The sequence below is a fragment of the Electrophorus electricus genome, chromosome 12 (assembly GCF_013358815.1).
Source record: "Electrophorus electricus isolate fEleEle1 chromosome 12, fEleEle1.pri, whole genome shotgun sequence".
NCBI lineage: Eukaryota > Metazoa > Chordata > Actinopteri > Gymnotiformes > Gymnotidae > Electrophorus > Electrophorus electricus.
In genome coordinates, this window is record NC_049546.1 from 4,662,874 (window position 1) to 4,685,377 (window position 22,504).

At 41.6% G+C, this 22,504-nt stretch overlaps 4 protein-coding genes across 11 annotated transcripts; 2 read left to right on the forward strand and 2 right to left on the reverse strand.

Moving 5' to 3' along the window:
- Positions 1 to 816: 816 nt before the first annotated feature.
- Positions 817 to 3,937, reverse strand: hbegfa (heparin-binding EGF-like growth factor a). Of its 2 annotated transcripts, none has more exons than XM_027016670.2 (6): positions 3,705 to 3,937; positions 2,656 to 2,874; positions 2,340 to 2,529; positions 2,059 to 2,214; positions 1,841 to 1,929; positions 817 to 1,714 (listed from the first exon to the last, which is right to left on the reverse strand). In XM_027016670.2, the coding sequence occupies exons 1-5, from the start codon at positions 3,742 to 3,744 to the stop codon at positions 1,857 to 1,859; spliced, it is 678 nt and encodes a 225-aa protein (XP_026872471.2). In that variant the 5' UTR covers positions 3,745 to 3,937; the 3' UTR covers positions 817 to 1,714; positions 1,841 to 1,856. The 2 variants fall into 2 exon arrangements, with proteins under 2 accessions (XP_026872471.2, XP_026872470.2); XM_027016669.2 differs by having other exon boundaries at positions 817 to 1,717.
- A 1,115-nt stretch (positions 3,938 to 5,052) lies between these two features.
- On the forward strand, positions 5,053 to 16,023 carry rufy1 (RUN and FYVE domain containing 1). Of its 3 annotated transcripts, XR_003411075.2 has the most exons (18): positions 5,053 to 5,357; positions 5,770 to 5,943; positions 6,048 to 6,165; positions 6,690 to 6,791; positions 6,943 to 7,066; positions 7,150 to 7,211; positions 7,624 to 7,759; positions 8,057 to 8,158; positions 8,249 to 8,365; positions 8,852 to 9,019; positions 9,340 to 9,437; positions 9,734 to 9,853; positions 10,108 to 10,237; positions 10,576 to 10,670; positions 10,772 to 10,820; positions 11,100 to 11,177; positions 14,541 to 14,646; positions 15,935 to 16,023. XR_003411075.2 is itself a non-coding variant. In XM_027016697.2 (17 exons), exons 1-17 carry the CDS (start codon positions 5,078 to 5,080, stop codon positions 15,956 to 15,958), a joined length of 1,977 nt encoding a protein of 658 aa, XP_026872498.2. In that variant the 5' UTR covers positions 5,053 to 5,077; the 3' UTR covers positions 15,959 to 16,022. The 3 variants fall into 3 exon arrangements, 2 of the variants coding, with proteins under 2 accessions (XP_026872498.2, XP_026872496.2); XM_027016697.2 differs by lacking the exon at positions 14,541 to 14,646 and having other exon boundaries at positions 15,935 to 16,022; XM_027016695.2 differs by lacking the exons at positions 14,541 to 14,646; positions 15,935 to 16,023 and adding an exon at positions 11,408 to 13,199.
- hnrnph1 (heterogeneous nuclear ribonucleoprotein H1) lies at positions 12,339 to 18,016 on the reverse strand. 5 transcript variants are annotated; one of them, XM_035532049.1, is made up of 11 exons: positions 17,951 to 18,016; positions 17,073 to 17,168; positions 16,837 to 16,992; positions 16,597 to 16,740; positions 15,903 to 16,041; positions 14,705 to 14,883; positions 14,510 to 14,613; positions 14,165 to 14,300; positions 14,007 to 14,069; positions 13,792 to 13,890; positions 12,339 to 13,454 (listed from the first exon to the last, which is right to left on the reverse strand). In XM_035532049.1, exons 2-11 carry the CDS (start codon positions 17,155 to 17,157, stop codon positions 13,351 to 13,353), a joined length of 1,209 nt encoding a protein of 402 aa, XP_035387942.1. In that variant the 5' UTR covers positions 17,158 to 17,168; positions 17,951 to 18,016; the 3' UTR covers positions 12,339 to 13,350. The 5 variants fall into 5 exon arrangements, with proteins under 5 accessions (XP_035387942.1, XP_035387941.1, XP_035387944.1 ...); XM_035532048.1 differs by having other exon boundaries at positions 17,789 to 17,994; XM_027016698.2 differs by having other exon boundaries at positions 13,376 to 13,458; positions 17,789 to 17,994.
- A 594-nt stretch (positions 18,017 to 18,610) lies between these two features.
- On the forward strand, positions 18,611 to 22,145 carry eif4ebp3l (eukaryotic translation initiation factor 4E binding protein 3, like). The gene is made up of 3 exons (XM_027016712.2): positions 18,611 to 19,016; positions 21,145 to 21,318; positions 21,538 to 22,145. The coding sequence occupies exons 1-3, from the start codon at positions 18,884 to 18,886 to the stop codon at positions 21,567 to 21,569; spliced, it is 339 nt and encodes a 112-aa protein (XP_026872513.1). The 5' UTR covers positions 18,611 to 18,883; the 3' UTR covers positions 21,570 to 22,145.
- Positions 22,146 to 22,504: the final 359 nt, after the last annotated feature.

Below are 22,504 nucleotides of genomic sequence, written 5' to 3' on the forward strand. Positions count from 1 at the left end.
AGACACCTGGCCCCGAGGTGGACTCCTGTGGTGCCCTGCTCATGCTTCCTAAAACAAAGACTTCATTGAATGGAAATGATCTCTCTCGTGTGTGTGGTCATACTGTTGAATGCCATGTAGTCACAATGAGGAGAAGCTTCAGTCACCAAATGCTGGCTGCTGACTCCAGAGGCTTTCCTCTTTCCTTTTATCTCACAATAAGGCCTTCGATGTGCTTCCTACCAACAAGGAAGTGGTCCCATTATAAAAGGAAGTTTGACCAGCATGGTGCAGGAGTTCTGGCCAACATGAGAATGGAGTAGCAGTCATGAAAATGGCACTGAACAATAAAACTTGGTTAGATGACTATTTTAGTGAAAATTGTCATTTTGGTTGCCATAATTTATTTCTATATTTTGTGCCGCTTTAGTGTTACTCACTAAATCAATGAACTTACATGAACCAGGCCAGATTATAGCTTTGACATGCAATAATCTGAAATTCACAGGTTTTGAAAGGGAACATGTTGGGAAAACACAGTCAGGATACAGGTGCAGTGGGACTATAAGAAGTCAGTGAAGCAGTAACAGGAGGCAGCGTAGACAAATATTTGTTTTTTCATATCAGAGCTGGGACGGAATATTTGTGTTATCAGTCCTATTCCAAAATATAATTAAACCGGTAAACCAGATTCAGCTGCCTACAGGCAGAAGTGAGTCACTGAACCATGTTGGTCTGAAAAAACGTTTTCAGTAATATACATGATACACTGGGCCATGATTCAGGCATACTGTGGATCAGATACAGGGACAAAGAAAAGTTTAAAAAGACATCAAGTTTTGTTATAGCAGGACATTTAATTCACATTTCACAACAACACACTGATTTGACAGTGTAAACAGTTTACTGGCCAAATGAAACTGTATGTTTTTTGTTTTTCTCCATAAACACACCAATATTGACATTTAAAAGGTGTGTTCAATCATTTGTGAATATTCCTATGAAATGTCAAAACACATCTATGAGCACATTTAACACTGTAATGGAGGGAAAAATACTTAAAAGATTTAGGTTATATTTCATGACTAATGCAAATATTAAAATAGCAACAAAGTAGTTTTTCATTTTTATGCTACAGTTTTTGTCTATTACTTCTGAAAAGCACTTAAATCTCTAAGATTTCTAAAATTTTAATAAATAGCATATTATTAAACATAAAACACTATGTAGTCCTTTTTAAACACGTGGCCAGTGTGTTAGGGCTGGACAAGGTTGGTATAAATCTGAATAAATATTAATAATATAAATAAATAAATTAAAAGAAAGGCATAAACAATTAATATTTACAGTGCACAATGCAACATAGAAAAAGACAACTGGTAAAAACAAGCAATTTTGGGGACCGGTTTGTTTCTCTCTGAGGAAATGATAAATGTCCCAGCCCAGACTACAGTCTCAACTCTGGGGAGTTACCCAGACAAACTCTCGCCCCAAAATGTCCACTTTTCCTCAGTGTAGATTCACTTGGCCAAAGAGAGTTCCAGTGTTCATCAGGTTCTGGGCTGATGGGACCGTCTTTCTGAACCTCCCAGTGAATCATATGGAAGTACAGCCTCTCATAGAGAAGCTCTGACTCCTGCGGCACAGCTAGTCATCCTTCTTTTCAAGTGCACTGTGCTTGTCTTCCTGGCAATTCACTTCTCCATTTTATTTTGAGGTAGAAGTTCCACACAGTCTTCTTGAAATTAAAGAGACAAGGAGGAGAACAGATGTAACATAAACAAAGAACACACAGCTTGAAGCCTGCATATCGCAGGGTGGGGGGCATTGTTTTAGCATGGTTGAAGGTTGGCCTGCTCACCACGGGCTCCTATGTGTTAGTGATGTGGGGGTGTGCCGAGCTTAACCTTCTCCTCATTCTCTACGTCATACGTGCCTCGTTTGTGAAACCTGTTGGACAAAATTGAACAAATTGATATACAAAAATATCTGAAAAGATATGCTAAGCTTCTCATTGATCAGGTTTTGTCTTTCTAAATTGCCATATCTTGGGCACAGGCTATCTTCTAAATATCTCACCTGAGAGCCAACAGAAGTCCAATGATGGTGAGACAGAGCGAGGAGAGAACAACAGCGACCACAGCCAGCGCCGTTGTGCGATCGTAACCTTCATCCCGGTTCCATACAGGCAGCGAGAACGAGTGGCATCTCTCTCCGGAATAACCTTGGTTACAACTGTAAACATGGGACATTTTATAAAATCTATGAGAGCTGGATTAAAACTGTGGGCACTTCGGAATACCCTAAATCAGTTAAACGAAGGAAAAGCCTGCAGCAGATAATGGAGACAGTGCACTCACATGCACGAGGGGCCGATCTTCCTCAGGTAGTGGCATGTCCCGTGAATGCAGAAGTCCTTATATTTCTTCAGGCACGGGTTCCTCTTTTTCCCCTTCCCCTTTTTCTGCCCCTTTCCCCTTCTCTCCTTAGTTTCACGCCTCTCTGCATTCAGTACTGTACTCGGATCTTTAGGTTTGCTTGAAAATGCGACTGTAAAGGTAACAGAACAATTGGACAATTAATGTTTACAGTTAAATTACTTTCAAAGGATAAATGTGTTATCAAAGCAAATGGAGTGTATGCCCAGCTGCCGATATTGCAAAACTGCTGTATTACCTCGAGGTATCTCATAATCTCCTGACAATTCGTATTCTTCATAGCTGTCATATTCTTCACCCGCCTCCTCCTCCTGGTAGCTCACGTGCTTGCTGTCCTCAGCAGGTCTTTTTTCATTCTGTGTCTCTGATGTGTGTAACAGGTGAATCACGGTTGTTTGTGCAGGTTTCTCGCCCTCATACCTGTCTATAGAGGCGCTGCTCACCAGGGTGAAAGCCACTGGAAAGACATAAGAGAGAAAATCTCTCATAAGATTTGTTCACTCTTCATTTGCTCAGGTATGCCACACAGTCCCCAACTGCAGGTCCTTGTGCAGTATAATCAAAAATCATTATTTATGTGCATGGAAATGAATGAAATAAAATCGATGTAAAGTTTACTAAAATCTTAGCTGCAGTTCGATGGGAGTAACGAGAGGTCATGGCAATCATGCCAGGGCAATGCGCAAATGTGATTTGCAGACTTATTGCATTTTCAAGACAAACCAAGCTGTCAGTTTTTCAGTCTGTACAAATAGACCAGATTTGTTTTCCACTATACAGCATACAGAACAGGCTAAAGCTAAATACAACTTAAGAAAAAATGCTTTCGTAATCTTATTTGAAAATGAAAAATTATTTTAAAATTACCTGATACACTCTATACCCCTAGAGGGTGCTAGGTCAGATTTACAAAATTTACATGCACAGACACTGATCTAATGCATGAACACCCGGTCAAAAATAAATATATCATGTTACATAAAGACTATTCTTAAATAGGTTGATGACCAACTGAGTGACATTGTTGCCATCTAAGAAAAGATTCTTGAACAACAGTTGCTACAGTATTCGCTGCTAATATTCACTGCTGCCGTCATACTAATGAATATCAAGAAACAAGCCATCCGCAAACTTTTTAAAGTGAATAATTTTAGTTTCGTGCATTGCATATCAGTTTAAACGCAAACGCTTCAATATAAAATGTGTTACATGACTTTACATAGGCCACGACTAAAAGGGTATGACTTGAATGAACCATGAACCCCACCTACGCCAGCCTATACTTACCGAGCGCATAAACGAGAAGTGCGAATGTTGAAAACTTCATAGTTTCCAATCTGGATATCTAACGGGTTAAAAAAAAAGAGTCCGCTGTCGAATTCAGGCGTTTTTTGTGTACTCCACCAAATTCAAAATTACAGCAATAATCCGCCGATGCTTTCGGGCCGTAGCAGCACTCTTGGGGTATCTGTCAGTGCAGCTTTCCCTCGTCCGAGTTAAGCGAAAGAAATCACTGCTGGTGGACAGCAAGCACTTAAATAGATCAAGGCAGAGCCACGCCTGTGTGAACCTCACGCTACAATGAGACCTCTATCAGCTACCACCTATATTCTCTTCCCGGTGTGGGTTCCCCTGTCTGTACAGCTTTTTTTCTTTTCTTTTTGTTTTAAATTACTGCATTATACATAGTATTTAATTATTTTTTTGTCTGTTTTCTATTACCATATTTGAAGATAGGCTACCACCCAAGTTCTGAAAGCTCAAAATTATACACAGATATTTGAAGTTTTTGACTGTGTTATGGCGAATAATTGCTTAGGTGTTATATTGTCTTATCAATAATGACAAAACAGGTTATAACAGCGTGGGTGTAAAAAAAATGTAAATGCATCCCTATTTACTTTATATTAATTTGTTTTAAGAAGAAGAAGAAGAAGAAGAAGAAGAAGAAGAAGAAGAAGAAGAAGAAGAAGAAGAAGAAGAAAATATGATCATATTTGATTTTTACAAACAGAGCCTGCCCTTGCGCAACAATATGCCATGGCTAATTTCACTCGTCCATAAGATTCTCTCTTTTCCTCTTCGCAAATGCACAGTAGAAAACCAAAAGATTAGATTAGAGCATTATAATATATCACCGATGACCTCTATAAAACATTATAACAGTACATTTAAGTTTAGATACAGGTTACTACTCTGCAACACGCATGAATGCCATCTAGTGAAACATATAGTAAGTTAACCTCTACTCCCTTTGGCAACATGTGCTCGGTTGTCTTAAACAGGTCATACCTGACTAACGAAAGTTAAATTTCTTATTTCTGTATATAGCCTAATTAATAGCATACATATCCGCATTCAGCGTTTTTGCAGTTCAAAAACTGACACAAATCACACAAGTCACATTGGCTTTTGCCCATCATAAAAGTCATAATGTTCTTGAATAAAAGTATGCATAATTTTGTTACGGCAGTAGGGAATTCAAGGGAATGTTTAGAAAATAACATGGATGGTAAATTGCAATACAGGAGAAAATAAATTTTAAAAGTAGCCTTAGATCACTAGAGCGCTTGAATCTTCGGTCGATTTCTCTTACCTGTTAGTTACATACATAAGCGATTACTCTTGCCTAGCTCACATCACGTGTTAAGACTCGGAAAATGGCCGATGAAGACACAAACAAAAAAGTTCACAACAATGATATCAAAAACGAAGAACCACTAACTACAGCAGATGAAAACCATGCTGTGGCATATGAAAATTACGGGGAACACAAGCAGAAACCAGTTGACAGCTCTTGGTCGGCACCAATTTTGTCCTTGGCTCGAAAAGCAACCGAGACGATTAGCAATGTCAACACTACTGGCTTGAGGAACACCTCATCTGTGTCTGAACCCAGTCATCTTCCTCCTCCGGACAGCTCTGACACTACAAAGCCTGGTAGGAAACCTGTTTCACAGCCCCCTTTTAAAGAGTGTTGAACTAGTCCATTGGCCATGGCCAAAAATGTCAGTAGGTTAACATAGCGAATACTTCTGACAGCTACTTCTGCTAGCCAGCCAACGGAGTGAGTGAGTGAGTGAGCTAGTTGGCTAGTTAGCAGTCTAGCTGATTAGTTAGTTTCTGACGGATTTCCCCGCACATAAAGTTCACAAGATCCCCGTAACTACAATCACTCAAGCCATTCTATCTTATAATATTACGGTTGTTACCCATCTACCTTCTTCAGGCCATTACCGACTTATTTCACATTGTATTACTTGTGCTTAGTGCGTGGCTGGAAAGTACATATCTAGCTAGTTTACTACGTGAGTAAAATACAAACCTGATTTGGTGTCTTCTGTCATTTTAGCGCTGAAGGATCCTATGTCAGTGGAGCGGTCAAATCTATTAAGCATGATGAAACTCAGCATAAAAGTGTTGATCCAGTCCTCTCTCAACTTGGGCCGGACGCTAGATTCAGAATATCCACCTTTGCAACAGTTCTTTGTGGTATTGGAACACTGTCTTAAACATGGATTGAAAGGTAAATTTTAGTCTTAAAATAACCATTGTCTAAACTAGGTGTATTGTTTTTAGCACTTGCTTATAATGATTTTTGTTCTTCTCAATATCATATGGACTCTGCAGTTAAGAAATCCTTTATTGGCCAAAATAAGTCTATCTGGGCTCCTTTGGAATTGGTGGAGAAACTGTGTCCTGAGTCTGCTGACCTTGCCACAAGTGTACGAGATATGCCTGGACTCAAGTGAGTCTCCATGCAAGTGCACATCTTTTCTATGTGTAATATATGTCAATGCTTAAATAGTACATATGTCTTCAGTGTTTACAGATTTGTGATGGGCACCTGTGAAATAATGAAGACTGTGCAGATTCATGCTGTAATGGATTTTATAATTCTTTCTAATTTGTGCCTGATTTAGCCACATGGGCTCTCCCTTAGATTCCAAGCTCACTGTCCAAACCTTTCTCAAGAGCCCCTCCGTCCAATGACATGCACGCATAGTGCTAAGCGTATCTGCTGTAAGCACAGGCAAATAAAAACACCTTGTTGTAAAGAAATCATTTGATGGGTTAATCCAGCTGGACTTTGTTGAAAATTAGTTATTGATCATCTTAAACAACCATGGCTAGACATGGAGAAACTTTTTTTTCTTAGAGTATCTATTTTATTGATAGTTGCTGGAGTGTAAATACAAGAAGCAGAAGTGCTTTCAGTACCTTTAATGCTAAGCGATCGATACCACACTCATCCTTTTTTCTCTTTCACAGGACAGGCCTTGGGAAAGCTAGAGCCTGGCTACATTTGGCACTCATGCAGAAAAAAATGGCAGATTACCTGAAAGTTCTGATAAACCGACGTGACCTTCTGGGGTGAGAAGACCCTCACTAAACACACTTACTTGTATCTGCTTCTTGTCTGCACACTAAGATTTCAGTGCGGTTTAAATCAGTCGTTAGCATTTGAAATGCTGTCCTTAACCCCCTTAACTGTTATATATTTTTGGTCTCTTGCTTATGCCAGGGAATTTTATGAGCTGGGGGCTCTCTTACTGGAGGAAGAGGGCTCCGTGGTTGCTGGTATGCTGGTGGGCCTGAACGTCATTGATGCCAACCTCTGCGTGAAAGGGGAAGACCTAGATTCTCAGGTGAGATGTGCAGTGCAGCTTGCAATCGTTTCTGGGACCATTTTGGAGTAGAGCACTTGTTAACTAGAGGAGTCTCGTTTTAGGTGGGTGTCATTGACTTCTCCCTATACTTAAAGGACCCACAGACAACTGAAAGCACACAAGAGTGAGTAACTCTAGTATACCAAGCATCATTTGTAACTTTCACCATAAAATGTTTTCTGTACTAACTAAAGTGCTAATCTTTGTAAATTGTTCTCCCATGGGGCCAAAGGTTAAATGAATTATCACATTACATTGTCTGGAGCCTGAAAATATATTTTAATAATTGTGTTTACATGTATGTACATTTATGTAATTATGCATGTATATTGTTCTTTGCTAATTACTAACAGTGAGGACAATTAGTACTTGACATATCCCATAATTCCATGCTTCATGTCTCTGCCAATTCATGAAGAATGCATTAGTTCCAAAACCTTTAATGACATGTTGAAAACCACTGTATACTTCTGTGGGCCATACAGAAGAGGTTTGTGGTTGTTTTCAGTTTTTCTTACTGTTTTTTCTGTTGTCAGTGGTGCTAAAATGACAGCGATTCTGGATCAGAAGCACTACATAGAGGAGCTGAACCGCCACCTTAGCTGCACAGTGACTGACCTTCAGGTCAAGATGGATTCACTGGAGAAGACCAACAGCAAACTCATAGAGGAGGTCAGAGCCTCTCTGAGACCATCACAGAGACTTTTCACTGCCTTGCTTTTTATTATGTTTTAGGCTGTGTACTGTAAACATTTGCATAAGTGAATTAGTTGTGAGGTAGGCCTTAGTAACCATTAGGAAAGTTAAAACAACATGTGACTACTGGGAGATTGTCTATGGAGTACATTCCGTAATATTGTGTTTCCAGTATGGTCCTGGAGCTAATTTGATGTCCCTTGCAACTGTCTTGATTCATTAGCACGACCTGCAGGTATTAGCAGTGCTGAATGTGGTGTGTGTGGTCTGCAGCTGTCGGCGGCCACAGACAGGATCAATTCATTACGGGAGGAGCAGGAGCAGCTTCGCCAGGAAAACATCAGCATCCTTCAGAGCAGCCAGAGGAAAGAGGAGGTAGCGCTCAGACTGCAGGAACGTGCCCCCATTCAGGGAAACGCTCCTGCCGCTAACAATGTGCTGATTCTCCTATGCACTCCCCTCCAGGTGACACTGCAGGATAGCCAAGTTGAGCTGGAGACTTACCGCCAGACACGTCAGGGGCTGGATGAAATGTACAATGTGGTGTGGAAGCAGTACAAAGAGGAGAAGCGCATTAGACAGGTCAGTCACACGTGCCCCTGCACTTCCTTCCTCTCTGCATGATCTTTTAACCGAACGGAGCGGATGGTCGGCAGACTCGTGATGGTTTCATTGTTCTCCTTCCGTCATTACCGTTTCCTTGCTTCCTTGCTTATTTCAGCATCCTTTCACATATGCAAGCTTAACGTGATTTGGATAAGTGTGCATAAAAATAATAGCAATCCGTAGAGACTTGTTGGCATTAGTGGGCTCTATTTCATTGCGTTTGTCATATGTGCATGTCCTAGCTCATTTATGTATTTGAGTATTCTGCATTTGAAGCAGCTCATGTAAGATTTTATTGGACGTTATTTATTGGACTGTGAAACGTTAATGCCAATATCAGCCTTTTCTTTATTAAAAATCACCACACATTTACTGGTTTCCATGGTGCAAGCTCAGTGCAGCTCAACAAATGAAGCGGGAGCTGATCACTGAAGGCGATGTGTGGTCCATTTGACCATGCAGGAGCTGCAGAAGGAGCTGGAGCTGCAGGTGGGACTCAAGCAGGAGATGGAGGTGGCCATGAAACTGCTGGAGAAGGACATCCATGAGAAGAAGGACACGTTGGCCGCACTCCGTCAGCAGCTGGACCAGGTCAAGAGCCTCAACCTCAACATGTACAACAAGGCACAGGTACTGATGCACCTGAAATACGAGTCTAAGAGTTTTAGCTTGAATTTCCCAAATATGTTGGATGACCTTGGTGTCCTTTTACATAAATATGTGGAGGACTGCTGCAGATTGTTTGAGTCCTGTGGTTTGGGTGAGCCCTGTAATAAAAGAACTGTCTGATAATTGGGTAATGAGCTGGTGCAGGTACCCCACTGCAGGGAAACAGTAAACTACGTAGTGCTGTGTGATTTAAGCCCATATTTATGCAGAACTGTTGAGTAAAACGTTTTATTAGTGTAGAATCAACTCAACTCTTTGTCTCCCTCTGCTGGCCACATAAGGATGCTGGCAGAGTGGTTCAGAGGAAGGAGGAGGAGGCACTGAAGCTGGAGCAGAAGATGAGTCAGATGGAAACATCAATGAGAGAACTGGAACTGAGGCAAGCCTCATGGGCTTTAGCACACATTCCCTTCAGTTCCTTCATAGAATTGTAAAGTAGCATGTCCTAGTGCCAAAACCTAATCTTAAGAAAATACTGCAATAGAGCTGTAAACAGTACAAAAACCTAAACTGCCGTATAACAAATTAGTAGGGTATACAGATCTCATTTCCTAATCATTAACGCCTCACTAACCTGATAAACAGGAAGCCTCTGTGTTTAGTGGAGAACATTTGTTGAGCAGGGGTGCCTCATATGAGACAACTGAAAGTAAAATGTGTTTCCTGGCCCTAAAGGCTGCAGATCTCTGAGCGTGGACGCAAGAGCACAGAGGACACCCAGGAGGAGGTGCGCTCAGAAATGAAAGGCCGGGTGGACGCTCTACAGAAACGCCTGTCTGACCTCGATTCGCTGAGGTCCCCGCTGCCCCGTTGACTGCACTCACGCCATACGCTACCGGCACCATGTTTAGCACTATGTCAGTTAAATAATGCCAAGTGGTGGATGTATTTGCATTCATTGTTATCCAGGTTTTTGTGCTTCTGGTCAAGTTTTAAAGGGGATTCTTTACATATTCTTTACAAGCGCACTTATCAGTGCTGGGCTCATGAGGTCGCCCCCCCCCCCCTTTTGGCCAAATGTATTTTGTGCCTGTGTGTGCAATGGTCAGGGCGGGGCTGGAGGCAGAGCTGAGCAGGGAGAAGGCACAGAGGCAGAGACTGCAGCGAGAGCTACAGCGAGAGCAGGACAACAGCGGTGAACTGCGCACCCAGCTGCAGCAGCTGCAGGGCCTGCAGACGGTTAGACTGCATTCTTCATTGGCCTGTTCCAGACAGCACGCCGCTGCCTCAGACAGCTTTACTTCTTTTTCCTTTATTTTTGCAAAACGCTTGTGAGCTACAGTTCAGCTTTTATTACACGTGTATAACCGCCTCATTTCAGCTTTGCAGAGCCCAGTGCATTAATCTATTGTGTCAATGTCCTTATCAGTATATAGTAACTGTGGAGGGAAGGAGGGAACAATATCAATAAACAGACTAATGACTGGCACACCGGTGACATTTAAGTATAACTGATTTGTCTCAGACTTGTAGTTGTTGCGTAAGCACTCTCCGACGATAACGTTTGGTCCCACCAGGAGTTGCTGGAGCTGCAGCATGAGAAGAAACAGCTGCAGCAGCTGTGCGAGGAGCAGGAACAGGCACTCCAAGAGATGGGTCTTCACCTCAGCCAGTAAGACAGATGCCTAGCAGACTGTCCCAGCAAGACGCGCTGTAAACAAGTCATACTCAGCTGTGCCTTTCTCATCATTACTTACTGCTGTTAATCCGCAGATCCAAACTAAAAATGGAGGACTTTAAAGAGGTCAACAAAGCTTTAAAGGTAAGGTCAACAGCAGTGGAGCAGTCATCAGTTAATACATTTACTTAAGTATTGAGGATTACGAAACGCTTCTGAAAGTTTTCATAGAAGCATCAATAGACGTTAAGGATGCTTAAAATTTTCCAGCATTTGATGAGATTCAATAGCCATTTTGAAAGATTGATTATAGTAGTCATTGGTGCATCTCAAGAGCGGAATAGACATCATGTTTAAAATTCATGGGCTAATTACATGGCACGGTGTTAGAGGTGAGGCCACAAGTAAGTTTTTCTCTTCCAGGGCCATGCCTGGCTGAAGGACGACGAGGCCACACAGTGCAAGCAATGCCAGAAAGAATTCTCCATCTCTCGCAGAAAGGTAAACACCCTCATTTTCCCTCTACACTCACATCCAGGGGTTGAGGGGCAGTTAACAAACCAGGCTGGGAGAGTTACCTAGCAATCTGAGCTGAGTAAAACCCAAAGCACCACCTTGTACCAAAGGTCCATGTTACGATTGGAGGGTTTCTGGGCTTTTGATATTTCGATTCCCCCGATTCTGTAAGAAAGTTGCAAGTCTAATTCCACTCTCACTACCTCCTTTTTTAGCACCATTGCAGAAACTGTGGCGACATTTACTGCAGCAATTGTTCTAGCAATGAGCTGGCTCTTCCGTCATATCCCAGGCCGGTGCGCGTCTGCGACGTCTGCCACACTCTTCTTCTCCAGAGGAGCTCCACCAGTTCTTGATGCTGTTCAGCAGCCACAAATCAGACAGGAACATGCTCAGCAACAGGCACATTGTGGCATAGCCAGAACAGATTCATATGCATTGGCATTTTATGGGGCTTTCAGCTTGTTGGAAACCTTTCTTCAGCCCTTAGGCAGTATAAATATTGCAAATTATATGCAAAGTAATTTCTTCTACAGGGAGAATGTGATTTTTAAAAGGAATATGGTATGGGCATGATTGGTTATGACTTCGTATTTTCCCCACCTTGTCGATATTCTCCATTTTAGGGAGACTACTACTAACTGAAAACACAAACTCCTCTTGAGCCCCTGAAAATGTGAGCCGTGTTTTCACTCATGACCCCTTCTTTTCTAAATGTGGATGATGGGAACAATAAAAAGTGCTTCTCTTGAGGCTACTTTCTGTAAGATTTTCAACACTGCCTCCCATGTGTGATACACCTGTTTACTAAGATGTTTACCCCTTCTGCATGTTCTCAATGGCCATATTTAGGGTGAATTTGAACAAAGACAATACAATTTGAGGACCACCATGCAGCAACAATAACAAAAAAATCTTACAGAAGGCAGCTTTGATTATGTACACAAAGCAGATTCAGAAGTGGAATGCTGACATGGATACACTCATAGTGGATGGCTTTAACGAGACCTGGGTGTACATTTTGTGCCATGAGCTTATACTTTGTGCACACTAAAGGCTTAAAGTATGTAATATTGTATCAGTATTTGTTCTTAGACCATAGGACCTATACTTAATTTTCAAACAATACGAAAAATGTATGCAATGTTTAAACAAAAGAATTAATATTTAATTTGTCCTTGGGGTACAAAAACAGACATATTAATTGGTAAAATTGATAAGAGGAACACACAGGGTAGGGAGATGATGATTGTAATTTTTCACTGTTCCACCATGTTAATTCACTAATACTAATCAACAACCTTTTTAAACATTGAACTAACTTTTTAAACAAACTATTTAAATACAAAATGCTATTTTAGAATGTACAACGATTTCTTGTCTGTGCAGTTCTGTTTTCTCCATCTGCACTGTTTAGAAAGTTGCAGTCATGTTTAAAATGTCTCCACAGTTTTTATAGAATTATGTAGATTTTAATAAACACTGCCCCAGCAAAATAGCAGTCCATCTGTGAAAAAAAGAGAAAACTCTGACATGAATCCATTCTGTGCACCACACTACAAAAAATACAAATTCAGTACACTGGAGGGAGAAGAGCGAGCTCTCAAACATAATTAGCACATGCATCTAACACTACAGCTGTAGCCCACTCTGTGCTCCTGCAAACATGCTTTGCAGCAGTACAGATCAGCTTTCCACTGTAAAACATAACACTTTTCACCCCAAAGATCCCATTTTGAAATTAGGTAGAGAAACATGGTCACTTTTGCATACATATATAGATTTAAAAAAAACAAACAAACAAAAAAAACAACTATTGTTTCTGGGCACCGCTCCACTCTTCCACAGTAACTTATGTAGCATGTCCAGCAATTGGCTTCACTTTTATTACACACAAAAAAACCAAACAAAAAGTAATTATCCAAAAGTATTTGGCTCCCTCTCAGTGATATCATCCACATAAGATAAAAAGACACATGAGAAGAATATAAAAAAAAAAAAAAAAAAGGAGGTCTCACTAAACCAGCTCTAAAGCAAATGAATTCAATAACAACCCCCCCCCCCCAAAAAAAAAAGGTTTTAAAACAAACAGGAGAATGCTAAGTGCTGGTCACTGGTCATTCACTCCAGGCTGAGAGGAACCAGGCACTAGTGGTGGCTACATGCCCCAGCCACCACTCATGCTGCTGTTGAGACCGTTCACCCCCATGGAGCCGCGGCTACCTCCGCCATAGTAACTGGTCCCCATTCCGCCCTGATTACCTGACAGGAGAGAGAAATACAAACTTTAGGACCAGGGAGTTCTCAGTGCCATGCACACGACACAAAAATGGGCTCAAACAAGCAAATAGTGCCACATTAGACTCTGAAAATAACCACCAACACCACTTTTTTTTTTTTTTTGTCCCTTCCTCAGATACAGAAGAGTCATTTTTTAGAAAGATGACCCAACTTAAGTGCTTATACAGTGACCGGGTCACTGCTGATACAAGGACTCCACACAGTGTGATCTCATCTGGGTTCACTGTATAAATAACTATAAAACAAGCAGCTAAGCATTCTACCTGTCACACTGTGGTAAAGTGGAGTTGACACTCACTGTAATCACTGTACCCCCCCATGCTGCTCTGGTTGCTATAGCCACCACTGTACCCGGAACTCATCTGCTGACTGCCATGCCCATAGGATGACTGGTTTCCTGGAGGTGAAACGCACAGCGCAGTGCGAGTTAGAGCAACACGCGGCTCCAAACCCGTTCCGTCAAAAACGGCACAGCCTAAACGGTAGACTAACCCAATACTCCCATCATCTGACCTCCATATCCACCGCTTCCGCCTCCTGCTGTTGAGTTCAGGAACAGCTCCACGTAGCGATGCTCTGCAAGACAAAACAGGGGGCACTGAGTGATGCTTTTGCACAGGCATCTGCGCATATCCTAAACCTCCAGAGATCCTGTGTGATGGTTTACTCACGCATGTTGGCTTTGTCCTTTGACATGGCAGCCACTGCGTCTTCGTGTGTGGCGAACTCGACGTCGGCCTCGCCCGTCACTCGCCCATCAGGCCCGATCTCCATGTGCACACGCACCGGGTTCAGGGGAGAAAAGAACTACAGATCGGACAAACAAGGCACACATTAAATGGTTCCACACTACAGGGACGCATCATTAGAAATACAAAAAGCAGCTTAATATTAACAATAGCAAATCAAAGCTATTCATGTTTGCATAATACTAATTAATGGGCATTAGCTTCACCATTTTTGGGTCAAACTTTTCTTTTGGGGTCTCACACACAAAAACAACTATATGAACTCACATTGTATATGTCCGTCTCTGTTGCTCTGTAGGGAAGTCCTCTCATATGCACGCAATGCCCTGTTGTGCTCTGAAAAGAGGAACCTCCATCCCCGTAACGACCGTCTGAGAAGCACATAACAACGGTGAACAAGCACAGTAAGACATACTAAACAGTACCGCAACAGGCACCTCCTTGCTGGCAATTCACACATACCTCCTCCATATCCCCCACGACGCACTCGCTCAAACGAGACCCCACGGCCCATGCTGTTATAGCCGCGCCCGGCGCCAGGGCGGTCGTAAGGCCCTGGTCTCTGCATGCCCATCACCTTACGCTGGGGCTCGTAGTGGGTACGCACCTCTGCACGGCTGCTCTTGAAAATCTCTATGTACCTATAAGGACCAAGGGAAAGCGATGGAACCAGGGCCTGTGGACTGGAGGCAACAGAGCATTGCTGCGTGCACAAATAACGGACCACTAAAAGGGTCCTCTGGAGGGGGGATTACAATATTATTACACCCTGACAACTTGAGCACTGAATAACTGGCAATGACTCCATTCAGTGACTTTGTGGTTTGAAAAATGAAGGAAAAAAAACAAACAAATATAAATATATGGATCCTTACATTTAAGAGTATCATTCAACCCTCATTCAACTTTTCTTATGGCCACTCATGCAAACAGTCGACACTGCCGCAGCCATGGGTTACGTTCTTGGTATGTGACATCACTGTAACTGTGGATTACGTTCTTGTCACCCTGTCATAGCAGAGTACATAGAACATGGCAGGAAGAGACTTCAGGCCGTCATGTCTGACTCAGTATTACCTGTGTTTACCGGGTCCTCATGAGCTGAAGTCTTCATTGTGGTAAAAATAAACCTGAGAGATTCCTAGCACATCAAACTTAGTGCTGAGAGACCACTGCTAGCCACCAAAATTTGACTGGATTTTCTCTGGATTTCTGACTTGAATAGGTCATCATATACTTAAGGCTAAAGCCTAGTGGTGGTCTTTTAGTTCAGAAGTGTTTTCTTCCAAGTCTACAGTCATATGCAAAGATGTTCTCAGCTAAAATAGGCATCCTGAAAACCCAAACAAAAGCTGTTTGCTGGTAATAAGAGTAGAGAATGCCTTCACGTTAGAATCCAGAACAAGTTTGAATACATGTTTCCTTTCACTTGCTCCTTTTGGATGAAGTCTCATTCAGTGGCTCACTCAGCACTAAAGATGGAGATAAACATGGTCACAGAATGACTTTGGGTGAACTGGGCCTCATCTTCCGAAAGCTATGTGATTATTACTACAAACAGTTTGAGAGAATGTCTTGCCATTTCTGCAGTGCATATATGTTGAGAGGTGTACACCATAAGAAAAGCAACTTATCCAGCCAGCCAGCCAACCATCCCCACCTGTGCCCTATTCTTTCCTTGTGTTTCTTTAGAGCCTTTTCAGCTATATCCTGTGAAGCAAACTGCACGAAGGCCTCCCCCGTACTCCTCCCCTGGAAGTCCACCGGCAATGTTATCCCATTTGGCACGATTTCCAACCCTTCAACCCAAGGACAGATAACCCCAATGGGGGACATATTAAATCACAAGCCCATTAACATGAATTTATAGTTTGCTAAGGGATTTTTCATATTAGAAATGATGTTACATGTAAATACCAGATGGGGTGCAATGCACAATGAGTAATAACTTATTGTAACAATGAAAAAAGGGTCACTAATATGAGAGAGTAGTCAGGTGTCTAAGAAATGTCTATTTCTCATTGGCGCTGTACATAAAGCAAATTTCATAAACTAGACCATATGGGAAGTTATTTACTTGTTAAAGGTTATGAGATCATAATAAAGGAATAAAGAAATCAAAGATGATATTTTAAAGAATGGCAAAAGTGACCCATTTTGATCTTTATGTATTTCAAATCAATTTATTCCAGTTAAAATAGGTATCAGTTTAAATATAACTTAAGTTTTCCAGTGTCCAGAAACAGTGACATTTGCATTTCACCATACTATGGTTTGTATAAAGAATAAAGTCAGTGAGTCACTGAGTTTCTGACTGATGTGTGGAATAAAACCACACGTTCTAGTGAACGTACCTGCAAAAAATTGGACAATCTCTTCCTTACTGCAGCCAAAAGGCAGACCCCGAAGCCTAACCAGGCCATCACCTGCTGTGTCTGGGCAGTTTGGGCCAGTGTGCTTCAAGACCCAGTCCATCTCAACACTGTTGGATTTGAACACTGAAACCGCAAAAGCATCTATTAGTCTCTAGTCACTGCATGTTTAAATTCTCTCCTGTGCATGTCACACAAAAAACACCCAGTTGTGTGGCCCACCTTCGACGTAGCGATGTCCCATAGTTTCCCGATCCTTCTTGACGGCAATTTTTAGATCTTCTTCAGTTTCAAACTCCACAAACGCCTCTCCACTTGGTCGTCCTTCCCTTGTGTATGTGAAATGTATGCTTGTGCCGTTGTTCGCAATTTTGCATTCTGTAATCAAAGTATGTTAGTTGTAATCAGACTGCATTACACATTAAGTAGAAACATAAATCTTTTCCTTTGACACTTACCTGAGAAGAATCTCTGCACTTCGTCTGCTGAGCAGGACCAAGGCAAACCCCTCACACGCACTACGAAACCCTCTCCGTCTGCCATGCTCAACGAAACTATTGACATGGCAAACAGGTTTTGTAAGATTACGTTCCCGGTTAGGACAATTTAGCCAAATATTATTAGTTTATAAATTAGTTTAGGTAAACACTTCGTATTTTTAATAATTTTATCCTGTCGTACCACAGTCAATCAAACCCAACATGCTTACGAAAACCCAGCTAACGCTAGATCAACCAGCAGCTAATAACCGGCCATATGCTCATTCCTTACATGGGCCACCGCGAACATAATGGAGGTTTTCAGAACTCGAACAGAAACCGCTCAAGTTTTTAACTACCGAATCAACGGGATAGAGAATCGCCAAAGCATTCGAGACAATTACCTTCATCTTCTATTCAATCGAGCTGTTCGGTCAGCTAGCCATCTACCTACACCAACCGGCTAGACAGCTAAGCTAGTTATGCTAATTACTGACAAAAGGGAACGATCGACCTGGATATCTTTAGCTGCTGGGTAGCACAAACTAACTAACTAACTAAATAAATAAATAAATAAGTATACATACACACACATAAAATAATTAGTTTTAAAATAGAACTACTTCGACGACAGCTGAGTAGCTAGCAGGCTACGAGCGAGCGAGCAACGCTAACTTGTTAGCTGACCCACATACCTTTCGTCAAATCAAAACGTTGCTATTTTCGTATGCTCTTCTGCCAACGGAGGAACGCGAACGGATATTCTACCTCCACCAAATCCAATACGTAAGAATTTCCCTAAAAACGTGCAGATCGACAATGACTAAAAACCGAGCTACAGTCAACGCCGAACTCACACAAACGATCCCACGACTACCAAAAGGCCGATTAGCCGAAGAGACGCGACACACCGTTCTTTGTTGATTTCAGGTTACGTACATGAAGTGATGTGTATACTGCCACCTACTGGTTTGGTGTAGAATTGGTTTGGTCGGCAAAGATTCCCTTGGCCCTCTTTGCCCAAATCCTGCAGTCAGATGCCTCTCGTCCCTGGTTTTACGTCCCGTGTGAGCGATATGAAGGTTTTAATTTGCCATATAAAACAAAACAAAACAAAACCTAAAACATTTTTGTCTTGCTCATCAGAATGTAAAGGCGACGCAACACTTCTGTTTAAAAAAAATGTTACGTGCGTGTATTCAACTAGGTCTATTCATTTATTAGTTCGTGGCCATTTATGACATTATGGCATTTAAATCGTTTAGTCGCTTGAGACATATTTGTACTGAATCTGTGCCCTATAAAAACTCCAAAATACCAATGCATATTTTGTTCAAATAATCAACACTATACACTTGCTGTTTATTCAATAATTTAGAAATATGACAACAATCTGGCTTGTCATATATTTCCCAGGATGTTTGGCAATCCTGCGCAGTACATTGTACTGTGTAGCTGTTGCCCAAGCACAGCCCGTCACATGACACGAGTCACGTAGCGTGCCCTGCCGCCACTGTTATTAAATATCCCAGCTCCTACTCCAGCTAGTTCGTTCCAACTTTTAGCTTCGTGGTGCGGTTATTGTTGTGAAACTGTCTGCATGTGTGTAACGATGTGCGTTTAGATGGTTTGTTAGAAAGGAAGAAAGAAAGGAAGAAAGAGAGAGAGAGAGAGAGAGAGAGAGAGAGAGAGAGAGAGAGAGAGAGAGAGAGAGAGAACTGAAAAAGATTGTACAACACAGACAGGCGTTTTACAGGCCGTGACTAAATTTCCTTTATAATAAACCTACAATGTCGGCTAACCCACAAAAGACTAAGAGTTGCCCTATTCCAACTCGTGTTATGCAGCTCAAGGACTGGTCTCAGCTTCCTGACTGCTATAGTCAGACACCCGGTGGCACCTTGTTTTCCACAACGCCAGGAGGTAAGATCCTTTCTTCCTGAAAAATAGCTGTATTTGCAGGTTTGACGACTAGGCAAGTCTTGAAACTCCAACTGGTGCCCACATGCCTAATTGGGCGAACTGTAGTAAATGTGAAATTCTGTATTTTTGTGAAATGCTTCCAGGTTAACCTTGTGCTTGAGCCTATACTGTTTCGCATATTAGACTAAAAATAAATCGCGAGGTTTGCATTTATACTTGCGATTACTTATGTGAAAAAAAAAACGTATGTAAAATCTCATCCATGCTGACCATTGTTAGTTTGTGCTGTGGTGATCTGTGATCATGAATTATAAAATGGAAAAATTCTTTCTGGTACTGTAAACGCGCTTTTTAAAGTAACAAAACGCAATATATTTTGTTTCTCGGTACAAAAAGCCACCTGTAGTATTTCTTCTAGCTGAACTGTAAATACTGTAAATACTCTTTATACCCCACCTCCTTATTTTTGGTAGACAACAATTTCACATCAAACAGATACTGCTCATTGTAAAGTGAAAGCTTTCATGCATATTCTCTCAACTTCAAAAGCGCTTCGGATGTGTGGTTAGTTAGCATATTACTCCCCATTGTTGCCTATCTGTTCACTGCTTGTTTGTTCCCTACAGTAACAGCAGGCGAAAGTCGTTAGTGTTTTATGATATCTAATCTGGGAAAAACCACCAGTTGACCCCTTGCCTGTGCCTGATCAGCCCTCCACCCAAATATTATTTTCATTCTGTTTGTCCCCAATACACTGTTCTTTAGCAAATGACCATAACGGCACTGTAAGCCCAAGTAGGAGGTATTTTATTTGAAAAGTGACCCTCCCCCCTGACCACAGCTGTTGCATTTCTCAGATAACTGAGAACTCCCTGTCCCAGCCAAGAACTCGTTTGCTGGCAAAGTGGATCTCGGATGCCTCCCTGTGGAAAAGTTTACAAATAACAATGAAGAAGCTGAGTGGGACTCACAGTCCCAGGGATTTAACTGTTTCAGTAAGAGGAAGGACTTGTTGCTTGAATGTAATTCTAGCCCCCCCCCCCCCCACACACACACACACAAACTTGGTGTTATGCAGTTTATTCTGCATGATCCCTGCCACAGTTCCACCTTTTGACAAGATAAAATTCTAAAACTAAGTCTAAACAGAGACACCGGAGAGTTTCTCTAGTTACTCTCCACTTTGAATAGCCTTTGCAAAGATGTCAACAAGCTTATGCTCACTTGTCATTACTTTGCAGCAGCAATAGAAACCTACTGTCTTTCAAACAAAGGCATGCTCAGTCATGCTGACACCTCTGCATTCCTCTCTAACGCGTGCTTCAGTGTTGACTGCTGTTTACTCAGGCCCCATCAACCCTCCCTGCTCCCTCACAGAGCACATGGCACAAAACAGATGATGTTGCATAACATGTTTTTCTGCCTGTGATACAGCTTATGTGTATGGTATGGCTCTGTGATAGCACCACCCCTCACTCAGGTTTAACTCCAGCCCCTCTGTAATGTTGTCTGCCACCCATTGCAGCAGTGTGGTTAAAGTTCCAGCAGTGCATTCTGGGCTGGCCCCTTGAGGGCAGCCAAAATGTGTAACTGAGAGAACTTGAACATACTTGATCTAGTGTGTGCAGTTTGTTTATGTGTTTTGAAATCATCTACTCTCCATGTGGTTTTGCCTGCCTCAAAATGGCTGCGTCTTCCAGCACTGCACATGTGGTCAGATTTCCTAGAACTTAATCAGGAGTGCCAAGTTTGGTCTTCTGGGCGGCGCTCTTTCAGAAATGGGACATGCAAATATGTTAAACAGCATATTCACATAAAATTACTGGTTTTACAAAAAAATTGGGTCTTGGGTAAAATTATAATCCTGAGCTACAGACCTCTAGTGGACTATTATTCGTAACAAGATCAGAGCACATCAGATACTGGCACCCTACAAATTAATGTTTACCCCCCCCCCCCCCCAAAGTATCATTGTATGCATCAGAAATAGATGTGAAAGTATCTTTGTGCATATCATGAAAACATGATGCGTTTTCTTTGTCTAACCTGTTAGTATGATGTGCTGAAGAACCACTTTGTATCATTTGGCGCCTTTTTGATTTAAACATGTGTACTGGACTTTTGACAGGTACTCGCATAATTTACGACAGGAAGTTCTTGCTGGACTGTAGGAACTCTCCGATTGCCCGTACCCCACCTTGCTGCCTTCCACAGATTCCTGGGGTAACTGTTCCTTTGCATCATCCTCTAGTCAAAATGCAAGAACTTAAAGAAGAGCTGGAGGTGAACAAGGATATGGCAGGTAAAGCAAATCCGGAAAAAGAAAATAAGCAATAAATAATGTTTGTAAGTGCGCAGTGGTCACTTGCAGGGAGAGTGTACATTCCGAATATGCAGTCAGACAAAAGCGAGTCAGTTTTATCTTGGCAATACAAAACGATGTGGTCATCCCAGCACCTGTCAGAGCACTGGTGCTACAGGGTTTCTTTACATTAACATTCCTGCTTATTTGTCATCCCAGCTGAAGACAGCCAGTTCGAGATGGACATTTAAACATTTGATCTGCCTCCTGTGGAGAACGCTCTTCCTTTGCTGCAGTGTTGCTATGTTACCCTATAACTAGCACCACTAGTTTCTTTGCAGTTTTTTTAAATAAGGAAACAAACACCCAGAGGGTGCTTTTCATTTGTTATAGGTGTTTTGTTAAAAGTGAACTGAAAAAGGAGATTGTGGACGTCTGTTCTAAATGTTTTTATTGTAATTTGTATTTTTTTTTTTTTAAAGTAAATTACATTTGATTGGAAAAAGATAGAGGCATGGTAAATGTAATAACCACTCCTTCCAAAGCTGTCCCTCAGTTTGGCTCATAATACTGCAGATTTGTTAACTAAAAGGATACAACTGTAGTCAAACGTAATGTTAAATTCATGCAGTGCACCAGAATACTTTTATTATAAACACAAGCACACCAGCATGCACTATTGTGTTTTTTTTCTGGATTATTTACCTGGATTTCAGCAGGTTTTTTTTATTGCTTTGATTAAACTGTGACACAAATGCACTTGGTTTTATTCATTTGTTGAAAATTGTACAAAATATGGGGGCAAATAAACAAACATCTTTGTGCCACGTTTGGTGTCCTGCAGAAAACCGGTCTCTGACCCTTAAGTCTTCTGTATAATAAAGTACACAGTAGAAGAAAAAAAAAAAACAAAAAAAAAAACAAAACCAAATAAAAAGCAGCCACATATCAGAAATATACATGTCCTTATGTGTTGGTCTTCATACCCATTTTCCTCTTATTTCCAACATATTAGAGATCTGACATTTACAAAGTAAATTAATAGTTGTCTAAATTGAAGCTTTGCTAACAACAAAGAATTTGTGTTTTTTTTTGTCACAAGATGCCATGATCAAAACTGTGACTATATATCAGACAAGTAGATGCTGCACCAGGGAGGGGGAACAGTGGTTGAAATCTGAAGCTT